This window comes from Gopherus flavomarginatus, chromosome 4 (genome assembly GCF_025201925.1).
Source record: "Gopherus flavomarginatus isolate rGopFla2 chromosome 4, rGopFla2.mat.asm, whole genome shotgun sequence".
In the NCBI taxonomy this organism is placed as follows: Eukaryota; Metazoa; Chordata; order Testudines; family Testudinidae; genus Gopherus; species Gopherus flavomarginatus.
In genome coordinates this window covers 73,302,466-73,314,964 of record NC_066620.1, presented here as the reverse complement: position 1 = coordinate 73,314,964, position 12,499 = coordinate 73,302,466, and the positions used below count along the sequence as shown (strand labels likewise).

At 39.2% G+C, this 12,499-nt stretch overlaps 1 protein-coding gene across 2 annotated transcripts in view; it reads left to right on the top strand.

Moving 5' to 3' along the window:
• Positions 1 to 12,247, top strand: part of CNST (consortin, connexin sorting protein) — a 110,729-nt gene extending 98,482 nt beyond the window's left edge. For both annotated transcript variants that reach the window (XM_050950386.1, XM_050950387.1), the window contains exons 12-13: positions 1,936 to 2,071; positions 8,798 to 12,247. In XM_050950386.1, coding sequence (XP_050806343.1) covers positions 1,936 to 2,071; positions 8,798 to 9,003 — 342 coding nt within the window. In that variant the 3' untranslated portion in view covers positions 9,004 to 12,247. The remainder of the gene's footprint in view (positions 1 to 1,935; positions 2,072 to 8,797) is intronic.
• Positions 12,248 to 12,499: the final 252 nt, after the last annotated feature.

Genomic DNA, 12,499 nt, shown 5'->3' with positions numbered 1-12,499 from the left:
TTGGACTTACAGCAAGAATTAATTCAGGGAAGTTCTATGACCTGTGTTATGCAGAAGGTCAGACTAGATGACCATAGAGGTCCCTGTTCCTTCTGGCCTTATAATCTATGAATAAGTAATAGACATTCCCTATTGTATTAAATTGGGAGGACATATCCTAAAATATGTTGCATTCAAACAGCAATCTGATTACAGCATTTACTAACTTATTTGCAAGGGCAATCATACAGCATAGAAAACAACATAAAATGGAATATATAGGGAACTCCACTGTTAAAAACTAGATACCAGATCTGTTCTTGTTATTGGGAAGGCTTTGTTGTTGAGATGGCTGAAATCTAAAACTTTAAAAAGTTTACAAACACCCCTATTTAGAGATGCTGGCCAGTCTCCTTTTACCTCAGTAGAACTCAGATGAGAAACCAGTGATTAATATCATTGTGAAATGTATGTACTAACACTAAATGAGGAATTATGGATACTCATTGATATTAGGCTATACAGTCTGCCCAGACAGCAGGGTATGTCATAGCTAGCTGCCTGTCTCCTATGAAAATTAAACCTGATGGAATCAGAAACTATGGAAGACTCATTTACATACAAATCATACAAGGAAGAAAAGCATCCTACCTCTTGAAAGAAGTTTATTGAACTTTTGAAGCCAACTTTACATCCATCACTAGACAGACACAAGGGAACAGAGCTCTTGCAAGCTGAGAAAAATGGGTCCTTCAACCAAGGGGATGTTAAAGTCTCTGGAACGAAATATAGGCAATAAAACCTAGGTTCCCAGCGTTTTTGGCTAGAGACCTTCCATGCCCACCACTCTGTCAGTAGCTGGGTGCTCCAGCACCTCTCTGTGTCTCATCATGCCATCTCCTAATTCATTTGCCACTGTGTCTCCTTTTAGCTCTCTGTTTTCTCTATCAAGTCATCTTTATACTCTTTTTAACCCTCCAAGTATATTTTAATTTTCAGTCTCTCTTCCCTGCCCCCTCTCTTGGTTTTTGCTACTTCCTCCCTGCTTCCCCTCTCTATTTCTGCTCTCACCAAAAAGTTACATGCCGCTTGGGGTGGCGGTGACATCCTTTGTTGGCTGTGTTGGGGTAGACAATATGTGTTCTTGCAGCTGACCTGATTGCTGCAGGAAGAGAATGGAAAAACTTTGGGTAGTGACCTGCTGCCCAGAGCACTGTTTTATGTGAGTGTTCCCAGGGCCAGCTGCATTATGGGGATGCCAATAGAGCAGGGACCTTTGAGTTGCTGCCTGCTGTTTTACCCAGAGTTTGTTACAGTGAGAAACTAGAAGTGGATGTCATGCAGCTTTCCCTCCCCCTGCAGTTCCTCTGTTGTATGTTGTGCCCCCAGACTAGTCTGTCGCCTCCCAGGGAAGCCAGGTGTGGTGCCTTAGAGTCACAATGTTGGGCAATGAATCAAGCAGTGTAATTTCCAAGAGTGGTTTGTCATGGTCTGTGCAGGGTTACTGACCTTAGAAAAAGAAAGTAAATGTATTGTTCGCTGATGGTAGTGAAGACCCATATTCATCACTGTTCCCATCCATCATGAATTCAAGGCCTTAGGCTACATAGGAACTAATAGAATCTACAACATGATACATGATCCAAGAGAATAGATCTGTGGATACTTAACAGAGAGAACAATTAAAGAGAAGTTTTCTCCTCTTACGCAGCAGGAAAAGGAATGATACTGCAATTTAGCACTGCAGTTGACCTATCTATTTCGAGATGTACTTGTGAAGAAATAATTTCATAAATGCAGCAGCATTACAAGAAAATAAACAAGGGGAAACTGTTTCTCTGCTGTTTCTCATTCCCTTCTCCCCTTACAGCCATCACTAAGTGGCTTTCGTGTCTGAATTTCTAACACAGTCTGTATTGTCAGTCTGTGCCAAATGATTCTTATAAACTCTCATAGGTTGCCCCAGCTGAGGGACTGGTGTCCATCCTAAAGAAGAGAGATGACAGTGAAGGAAAGACACCTGCTCAAATCCAGCAGAGAAATCCAAAGAGAAGAGTGAGATTCCAAGAAATGGAAGACACCTTGGATCAAGGTAGCTTGCCTATGTTAATTTATGTTCTCATAGTATACAATTACAAACCATATCTATGCTTTCATTTGTTAAATAAGAAGAAAAGCAGGAAATAGTCTGATTTAAACCAATTATTGCTATTGTCTGCCCTGTATTGGCTTGCGAGCTATTCTCCATACAGTGGACTGTACTAAAAGTTATTCTAGAAATGGATAGGGATATGCAAAGGCTTTTGTGCAACAAGTTACTTAACCAGAACAAAGGGAAACTTTAAATACATTTTTGTTGTAAACCAGAGCTCTCAGCTTTGGCAGGGGCTGAAGGATGCTGCTCTCTCTTATGAGTGACAGCTTTCTCCTGTCTGGATTTCCCTTCATTTAATTTCTAATCCTTAAAAGTGGAAGAAGTATTGTTCATTGATCTAACCAACATGTCAAAAAAGCAATGCAAAAAACTGCATGTTTGTTTTCCCTTACATAGCTTGCCCTCCAGGATGACCAGCCTGCTCAGAAACCACATTTGTAGAACTATGAGATTGAAAGGCTTGAGGCTTTAATTTTGTTTTATAATTGCTAAGATGGGTGTCAATATGTTTGCCGTTGAAATATGGTTTAAATTTATGTTTAATGCATCCCTGTCTACTGATGGGTTAACTAACTGCAGGGGAAATCCTTACTTTGCTGTCATTACTGGAATGAGTTTTACTGTAGTCCATCACTGTCACCACACCACCTTATCACCATCGTGGTAGCAGTAAGAGTCACTCTACACTTTAGCAGAGTGGGGGCCCAAAAAGATCTTTCACTGTTACTGTATCTAGCCAAAACTCACTTTTCTTATTTTGAGGCTGTCGCTCCTCCTTGTCTTATTGTCATCTGAGACTAGGCCTAATTCATACTTGCCAAAATCATCTAACCAAAAAAAAGTAGAATTTATATTTGTATTTAAAATATTTACTGATGGGGCAGGAACTCATGGTTTCTCTTCTTCTGGGCTGAAGGACAGGTTGTGTTGTGGTAGTTCCTAGGGGGAACCAATCCTGGCTCCTCTCCCTTTGAGAGGGGCAGGGCACAGGGGATTCTGGGGATTCAGGGAATTTGTCTGCTCCTTTTCCTGTGCTGGGTGGAGGTGTCAGGTATCCTGGCTCCTCCTCCCAAGTATTGCAGTTGTCCTGGCTTCTCCCCACAAGTGAAAGTGATTGGTCCTTGTGGTCTGGAAGGACGGAGATTGTGAGGATGAGGTTTGATATTGGGAGGTCCCATTTCTCAGTCTCTTTGAGTGTATGCCATGGTTGGGGCTGTTTCTCTTCTTTGCAGAAGTTTCTTCAAGGCCCTGTGGTCAAGTTGAAGGATGAGAGAGTGCAGGGGTTAGGTTCAGTAGTGGAAGGATCCATCTCCCAGTTCTTCAGGACTGTTTGGCACCACGGTCAGGAATGAATGCAGGGAGTGGCTCCTCTTCCCTTAGGAACACCCAATGCTTGAGGCATCGAGAAATCAGATGCTGGCCACTACATGTGTGAAAAGATGCCACTCTACCTACACACACACACATTCTTTGATTGTCTGTAGGCATAATGGGAAATGGAGCTGAGAATAACTCAGATTTACTTGTCAGTTTTTTTGATTTTCACCATAAACCATAGGAGGGACCAGAAACCAATAGACTATGGAAGGCCAGGGGCTACAGAATAGCAGGCATAATAATTACCTTAGTTAGAATCATAGAGTTGGAAGCGACCTCAGAAGATCATCTAGTCCAACCCCCTGCTCAGAGCAAGACCAATTCCCAATTAAATCCCCAAATGGCCCCCTCAAGGATTGAGCTCACAACGCTGGGTTTAGCAGGCCAATGCTCAAACCACTGAGCTATCCCAGTTCATTCCTGTTGTTCCCCTGAAGATACATCATCTCTTAATTCTTCTCTTAACTAGACTATTTGAATTCTTCTCCCCTTAGTATCTCCTCTTGTGTAGATTGTTTGGAAAACACTATATTGGGAGTGGGGAGGGAAGAAGAAAACCCACTCCATTGGGAGTAGAGGCATAACACTACATTTTAAATTGGTATCAGTGATTATGAGAATATTAGGGATGTTCTCTTTCTGGAATTGCCACATAGTGTTGAATATTTTATTATCAAAGGAAATTAGCTAGGCAGTGACTTCAACAGATTTTGGAGCAAGGCAGCGTTTTGTAACCTACCAGACAAATAATTAGAAATATTAAAAAAGGGTCACTTTAAGCATATTAGATCTTGTGGCTCCTACTGTTGCACTACATTAAAATTTTCTGTTTACCAAGAAAGTGCTGGGATAGTTTCTCCCACAATGTATTTTTAACTTGCCATGGGAATTTATCAGTGCATTACCCTGTTACAATTCTGGCATCCAGGGATTTTTAAACACATGGGTAAAATGAGTTGAAGCATGGATCAAAATATTGTAACATTCATTGGGCCAAATTCATATCTGCTGTAAATCCATTGCAAACAATGGAATTAACCACTGGAGCAATTTACTTAGGGATGTGGTGGATTCTCTGTCACCTGAAGTTTTTAAGTCAGAATTAGATGTCTCTCCTAAAAATATGCTCTAGTTCAACCAGAAGTTATGGGCTTGATGCAGGAACTGCTTTGTGCAGTTCTATGGCCAGTGTTGCACAGGAATTTAGATGAGGTGCTCATAATGATCCCATATGGCCTTCAAATCTATGAAAACTGACAATGACTGTGGCCCCTTTTTTCCAGGTGGTACTTATGCTGTGTTTTAGTTGTACTGCGTGTAAGGTTATAACTTCTGGTTTTTCTGACAAACTCTAAGTCGTCCAAAAACAGAGAATTTCTTTCTCCTTGTAAAGTCACCTTTTATTAGAACTGGTTTGGAATTTTGCGATTAAACCTTTTTTCATTAGAAAAGCCAGTGCTTTTGAATCTAGGGTGACCAGACAGCAAGCATGAAAAATCGGGACAAGGGGTGGGAGGTAATAGGAGCCTATATAAGAACAAGACCCAAAAATCGGGACTGTCCCTATAAAATTGGGACATCTGGTCACCTTAATTGAATCTGAAGCTTTTAATGGGAACATACCAGTTTCAACAAAAGATGAATCAGGAAATGGTTTCTCAGGTACAGGATGGAATTTCTAGTTCAAACGAGAGATTCCCACCACAAAACACCCAGTAACCCCTGGTTTATGGCACTCACCTGGGGTGTGGGATTCCAAGGCTCAAATCTCTGACCTGTCTGATTTAAAGCAGGGAATTGAGCCTGGGTCCCCACATCCCGGGTGAGTGTCCTAACTGCTGGGCTACAGCATCAGTTTCTCTCTGGCCCAGTAACTATTTATGTATACCAACTAGAGCAGCTCTAACAGGCTAGATTGAGAGAGACCCACACCAGAATAGCCAGTAGCCTGGTGGGATGTGAAAGATGCAGCTAGCGCTCTCTTGCTCTCTTTCTTTCATCAAACAACTTTGATCGGTTTTGGTTTTGTCCTGATGTGAAATGGGAACATTTTCAAAATCTCAATGCTTATGGGATGGGAAAACCCATTTCCTGCCCAGCTCTACCTTTATTGCTGGGAGTTATGTTCCCAGTGCCTAATGGAATCCCTTAGTCAGTAAATATTATCTTATAGTTGTATCCATTTTCATGGTGATAACTAAAAACACTATAATATATTTTTTTAAAGTTAACATTATTCATTAAAAGCAGCAAAGAATCCTGTGGCATCTTATAGACTAACAGACGTATTGGAGCATGAGCTTTCGTGGGTGAATACTCACTTCGTTGGAAGGGCATAAGTCTATAAGGTGCCACAGGACTCTTTGCTGCTTTTACAGATCCAGACTAACACGGCTACCCCTCTGATATTATTCACTAAATCAGCCATCTCATGATCTTACATTGTAACTTTTTTCTTTTCTCTTCCCTCTAATATTCGCCTTCTCACTATGTTCTAAGATAGACTGTAAACTCTGACGGACAGAGACTGTCTTAAATATCTGAAAAGTGCCATATACCCTTATGGCGCTGTATAAATAACTAATGGTGATAGTTTTCAAGGTTATCCTTTGCATACTCCCCACTTGTATGGATGTTTGTCCCCCACAGCTGCAGAAACTTCTGGAAAGCAGATCTCTTTGAGGCCACACACATGTCCTCTTGCAGCACCAAAAGTTCAGAGCTTAGGTTATAACAGGTCCATGTAGCTCCAGCTACCTCGACTCCTTCCTTCCAGTGGCTAGAGTAGGAACTTTTCCTGTGCCCAGAGGGATGTTTTGGGTTTATTTTTTTGGTCAGACTTGTGTTTTTCACTAAATAATTCTTATTGTAAATAATTTTGAATAATTGTTAGTTTTAGATCGTTTGTAGGGATATTTTAGGTAATTCTGTACTATTGTACAGTTAAATTTCTGAATCAGTACAATCTGAGTTCTAGAGATCAAATTCTGCTCTGTGATTCTGGGGCAACTCCAGACATTGGTACAGAACATTGGAGTTACTAAGTAGAATTTGGCCTTGTATTATAAACTGTTAGAATGGATTTACAGTCAATGGTAAGCTTTCTTTTCTGATATCGTATACAATAGCTGTAGCTAAGTCATTTCACTCTTGTACTCTGTTTTAGCTAACCAAAGCAAGTAGTATCCATAAGAATAATATTGTAAATAAGATCTTGCATGGCAGTGGAACTATTCTGAGTCTGTAAAATGTATATTTTAAGATACAAGCATAATCCTTTCTCTCCAAGAGTCAAATTTTCCTGGCCCAGTATCCACATTTGACACAGGAGCCACTGAAACATTGTGCCTCAAGTAATGTGCCTTTAATCTAGAGAAATCATTGAGAAAATTTCTGTAACTCCTCCTCAGTAGCATGTTTATATTGTACCCAAGATCTCAAACCTTAAAAACTGTCTGGTAGGTTACAATATATACCTGATGATAAAACAGCAAAGGGAAATATATGTGCAGCTCCACTTATTCGTATGTGATTTTTTTCCCCCTTCTCTCTATAGCCACAGCAATATAAGGACCTACTAGTGAGAGAGGTGTTGAGCCTCTGCAACTCTATTTAAGTCAGTGGGAGATGCCTGGCTATGCCATTTCTTAATATTTAAAAATGCTTCCTAGCCATGTTTCAGCCTTCACATTTATAATATAATCTGCTTTCTAATGCTGTTAGATAAAAGCCAACTATCAGAATTTAGATCTTGGCTAGAAAACAGCTAGAGAAAGGAGGAAATGTCTAACATTTATTCTAGATCTGTTTCTGCTGTCTGTTCCAGGGAGTTTTACTACAGTAGCACCTAGGCCAGGATTAGTGCACCATTTTACTAGGCACTGTGGAAATGTATAGTAAAACATAGTCCCTGCCCAGAAGAGTTTATAATCCAAATAACAAAAGGGCTAGTTTATATTGCCAAATGGAGCAAAGGGGTTAAAAATGGAAACAGACTTTGGTTATTTTCATTACCTTTATGCAGGAGGGGCAGTAAGAGGTTTTATTAAAAAGTGAAGCATTTTTGTAAAAAAAAAAAAAAAAATTACAATTGAACAAGCAATTGAAATGCCTGAAAATTTTGATTTTACAATTTACAGCATAAATATCCAAAAATAGAGGTTTTTCTCTGAGAGTCTAGCAAAGTATTATTTTATAGCTATTAGTTGCAGAGCTTAGAACATTCCTGAGGTACAGGGTAATTGAAGGGATAAAGGAAAGACTGCAGACAGGGTTCTTGGTTTTTGTTTCTGTTGTCATCACTGAGGACATCTTTACACCGGATATTTAATCCTGTCTACAATAATATGTGATTTTTAAACCAATATAGTTATATTGCTGATACACTGGTGTGAACACTCTTATTCCAGTATAAGAGGGCCTTTTTGATTTGGCTTATGTCACTTGGGAAGTGATTTAAGCTAAACCGAAAAAAAAAAACACCTCACTTTTATACTGGAATAAGTGTGTCCACCTGGGGATTTATACCTGTATAACTATAGCACTTTAACTACACCAATATAAACTGGTAAAACTTTCCTATGTAGACAAGACCCAAGTGGCAAACTTTTCAGACTAGAGCTAAAAGATCTCTACTGCTTGAACTGAAGGGGAATTCTTATAGCTGCCAATATTGGGATATCCTTTATTCTCAAATGTACCAGCTGTTTGAGAGCAGTGTTGTTATTAAGCACCAGAAAGGGTTCAGGTTTGTTGCATACAAATGAAAAGACACATTCTCTCCCCCCAAGAGTTTATAATCTTGAGCTGGCCATTTTTCTCCTTGTGAAAAATTTTGAACAGAAACTTTTTATTTGAAATTTTTCATTTGAAATGTATCAGATATTTTTCAGGAAAAAGGCAGTAAAATTGTATGGTGGTAGAACTAAACAGGTGTGTGAGTGTTTGCAGGGTCATGGTCTAAATATGAAAGGACTCAAGAAGAGGACAGGAAAAGGAGAACAGGTGTTACAGGATTAAGGTCATATGACTAATGATGGGTTGTCATATTGGTACAGAAACACATACACACACTGGGTTTTTTTTGTTTTTGAATGTACTATAATTTGTAGTAATTTTTTGTCACTTTGACACAGACAGCCACGGTACCTGCCATACTCCCCAATCCTCCAGTTAGACAAATCTCAAATTTCTCCCTAGATTTCATATGGCTAATCTCAATAAGTACAAAGCTTTTATGTGGTCTTTTATTTTGTCCACTGTATGTCATGTATTTTATATTTACAGATGAAGTTGGTGGCGGCTCCTGTGTTTTGCTGATCCTGTTGTGCATAGCAACTGTTTTCCTTAGTGTTGGAGGAACTGCACTGTACTGCACCTTTGGTGACATGGAATCCCCTGTATGTACTGACTTTGCAGCCAACATGGACTTTTACTATACTCAGATATTGCAGGGTGTGGAGGAACTTAAACACTGGGTAGCCTTCACATAGTTGAAATGAGCAGGAACAACACACTGACAGCTTACCAATGATTAACAGAGAGGTTAAAAAAAAATTGTGATTTCAATTTTCTGTAATATGTGCCATCTTCAGGTGAGGTACAGCTGATGACATAAACCTAACCTTTAAATACTGGTTGAGAAGAACTGTCTAATCTAGTAATCAGGTGGGTAGAAATCAAGTGTGGAGCAGGAGAATAATAAGCAAGATGTCATTGCCTTCACCTTCTGAAACCAAGCGAAGAGCCATTCTACATCTTGGGAAATGAAGAAGATAGAAAACTGATTAGCCTCTACACAGTCTCCCATTGCCACACATTCTAAGCAATCTTTGCAATCTTAATGAAAAGACAATTTTGATTTACAGCTGTTTGCACAAAAGTGTTGCCTTCAGCTATTATGCAATAAGTCTGTGTTTTATGAAAATGTTTCCTTATTTTTCTTTTAAGTCTTAATGTATTTTTTTCATTTTAAATGTCCTGGTGAGCTGTTTAATTATGGGTGGAGTGAGTAGAATGCATTGGCATTTGCAGTGCCCTCATACTATGTTAGCTAAATGGATTGGCCTTATGTCTTTTAAGTGTGTGGCAGTTGTCATGAGTGGGTTAAATCTGAAGGCAGTTTTGCCAGAGTCTCTGGAATTTTATTCCCAAACTTGGGTGGACAGTGCTGGAAATTTGTGGGATTTTTTAAAAAGAAAATTCACTCCCAGCACACAATACTAAGTGTAGGAAATTATTCTTACTAATAATAGTAAAGCCACTTGAGCCAATGAAAGGGGCATGGGACTAGGAGTCAGGATACATGGGTTCTCTTTCCAGCTTTACTACTCACTTGCAGTGACTTCTCTGCCTCAGTTTCCCCCTCCGTAAAATGGAGATAATGATCTTTGTCCTCTGTAAAATGCTTTAAGATCTACAGATCGAGAATGGTATAGAACTGTCTGGTGTTATTTATAAATGCAAAACATACAGAAGTTTTGTTCAACCTGGCATATAGCCAAGATCAGCTGCAAAGTTCAGAACCAAACTTCTCCAGATTTCCACCTCTGAGCTTTACTGAGTCATTTTGAATAAAATTGACTCTATTTCAGCAAGTCTTGTTCTCAGGGGAAAATCCTCTCTATCTCTGTGACATTTTCTTTTTCCCTGAGATCTTTCAACTCCCTCATATATTCCTATCATTCTTTTTTCATGGAGATCTACTCTCCCTAGATTTTTCTCTTCTTTTCCTGTCCAGATCCATGTTGAGGGGAAAAAACAAATAACCAAAAAATATTTTGAGAATATATAGATATTTTCGTTTTTAAAACTTGCAGTATTATTTATATGAGAGATCCCTTCTTATTAATTCATCACCCAAACCACAGTATATTAACATGTGAGCTGAAAGTTTCCACTAAAACTATCACCAGTGAAATAGTTTAAAATTGTGATATTTTAGTCCATTAGGATTCATTTTGAACACATGATAGAAATGAACAGAGCAGTTCATACCTCTCCATATAAATTTTTAGTCTGCTTCTGTCTGCCGACTTGGGAAGGCAGAATTGTGATAATTTACATTTAAAAAGGTAACTCTGCAATGAGGGCTCGCAACATAATTAAAAAAAAAATCTTAAATTTCCATGTTTTAGATGTTTCCAATGTGTTCTATGGAAGAGCCCCCAGTGTTGCACTGTATCACATGTATCAGTCAGGAGAAAATATCTGAACTCAGGACCAAATCCTTAGCTGCTTTTACACACCTTCAGAAGGGCCAAAAGAGGATACTGTTCAGAGATACAAGAGTCTTGGAGAACCCATTCAGTAGGATTCCACAGGTAATAACTAAATCTCATTTTCAAATGTGATTTAGGCACTTGGGATTTGATCCTGTGCTCATCAAAGTCAATGGCAAATTTCCCGTTGACTTCAATGGAAAGGAGCAGGCTTTTGGAGCCTAGGTCTCACTAAAAGTCAATGGGACATAGGCTCCAAGTGCCTAAGTTGCTTTTGAAAACAGGACTTGGGCATCTCAGACACTTGATGCGTTAGAAAATTTTACTCTAAATGACATTATGCAATACAGAGGTCACCACAACAGAGGTGGCTGAAATCCTGGCTCCACTTAATTCAATGGCAGGATTTCACCCTTGGTACTAACTCCCCATGGAATGGGGATATGTACGAGGCATCGTCTGAGGACCTGTGTTGTTATAACATGGCATAAGTGGAGAGCAGCCATCTGTAGCTGCTTATGCTATCTTTATTTGACAGTAACTGGAAGTGACCCAGCTGTGCAGGTGCCCCAGGTCACATGGGTTGCAGTCACGGATGGGGATTCCCTCATAGTTCCTTCAGGCAAAGCAGTTTTTACTCTGGCTTTGCTCCCAGGACTGAGGTGTGAGTCATTAGACATACCTTGTTGTTTTTCAATCTGTGCAGAAACAAATTTACTTTTAAACTGTAATAATGCATTATTTTAAATGAACTGCCATTTTTAGCTGGTGCACGGTGCTTTGTCTATATAGGGGAGAGAGACACTGACAAGATAGCAAAAGGCAAAGTTGGTCCCTAGGCCCTTTGCCCTCGCCGTGGCCAGAATATGGCAGCTGCTTCTGCTAATGGCATAATGGACTAGCCAGCGGAGGAGTCCTGAGGTGAGTGTTAGTATGAAATGATTCCTCTTCCTTCTCAGGATGCAGTATGCTTGGGGGCTCCAATTCACTCCACCCAATATTTTAAATGCTTACTAGGGTTGTATAATGGAGTATGTCCAGGTTTAGGCATTTACTGTATAAAGTAACATGAAGTGAAATCATCAAGCTATCACTCAGAATTAGAACGTGATCATGCTTGCTTGCATTTGCAGGTGGATTGTCCCTCTAGTAAGTTCGACTATTCCTAATGTACTCTCATGCTTAAGTGTTCTGTTTTTAAGTGAAAGTTGAAATCACTATTTTCCAGAAAAAAATTGCATGTGTGGTTTTTGTTTTTAAGTGCCCCATCTATGAGGCTCGGTTGACTTACACCTTAGGAAGCCTCATTTACAGCTTTATATTATAACTAGCAATTTAAAATGTCTTGATTAATGCAAAACTTTTGCTTTCTAAATGAAATATGAGAACAATAATTTCTTTTTTTTCCCAAGAAGGGCGTTCTGTTTTACGGTATTGTAATGCTGGGTTAATCTAAAAAGAGAAAGGAACAGTCACTTTTATATCCTAAAATGTTACTGGCTGGATCAGTACATCACTTTATGTCTGGGTTTATTTATTTAATTCCAATTGATTTTAAAGAAATTCTCTTATTTTTCTGGGGTTTTTTTTTGTTTTTGGTTTTGTTTTGTTTTTTGTAAGCTGCTGATGGAGTGTTGATAAGCATGCACTCAGTTGTTACAGCATTTATAATTACTGTGCCGTTAGCGTGTTTTTGAGTTTGTGTATCTTTGCATTCACTGTTTAAGCATATTAAGTTTGTTTAAAGCACCAACTGTTCATTTTGCTC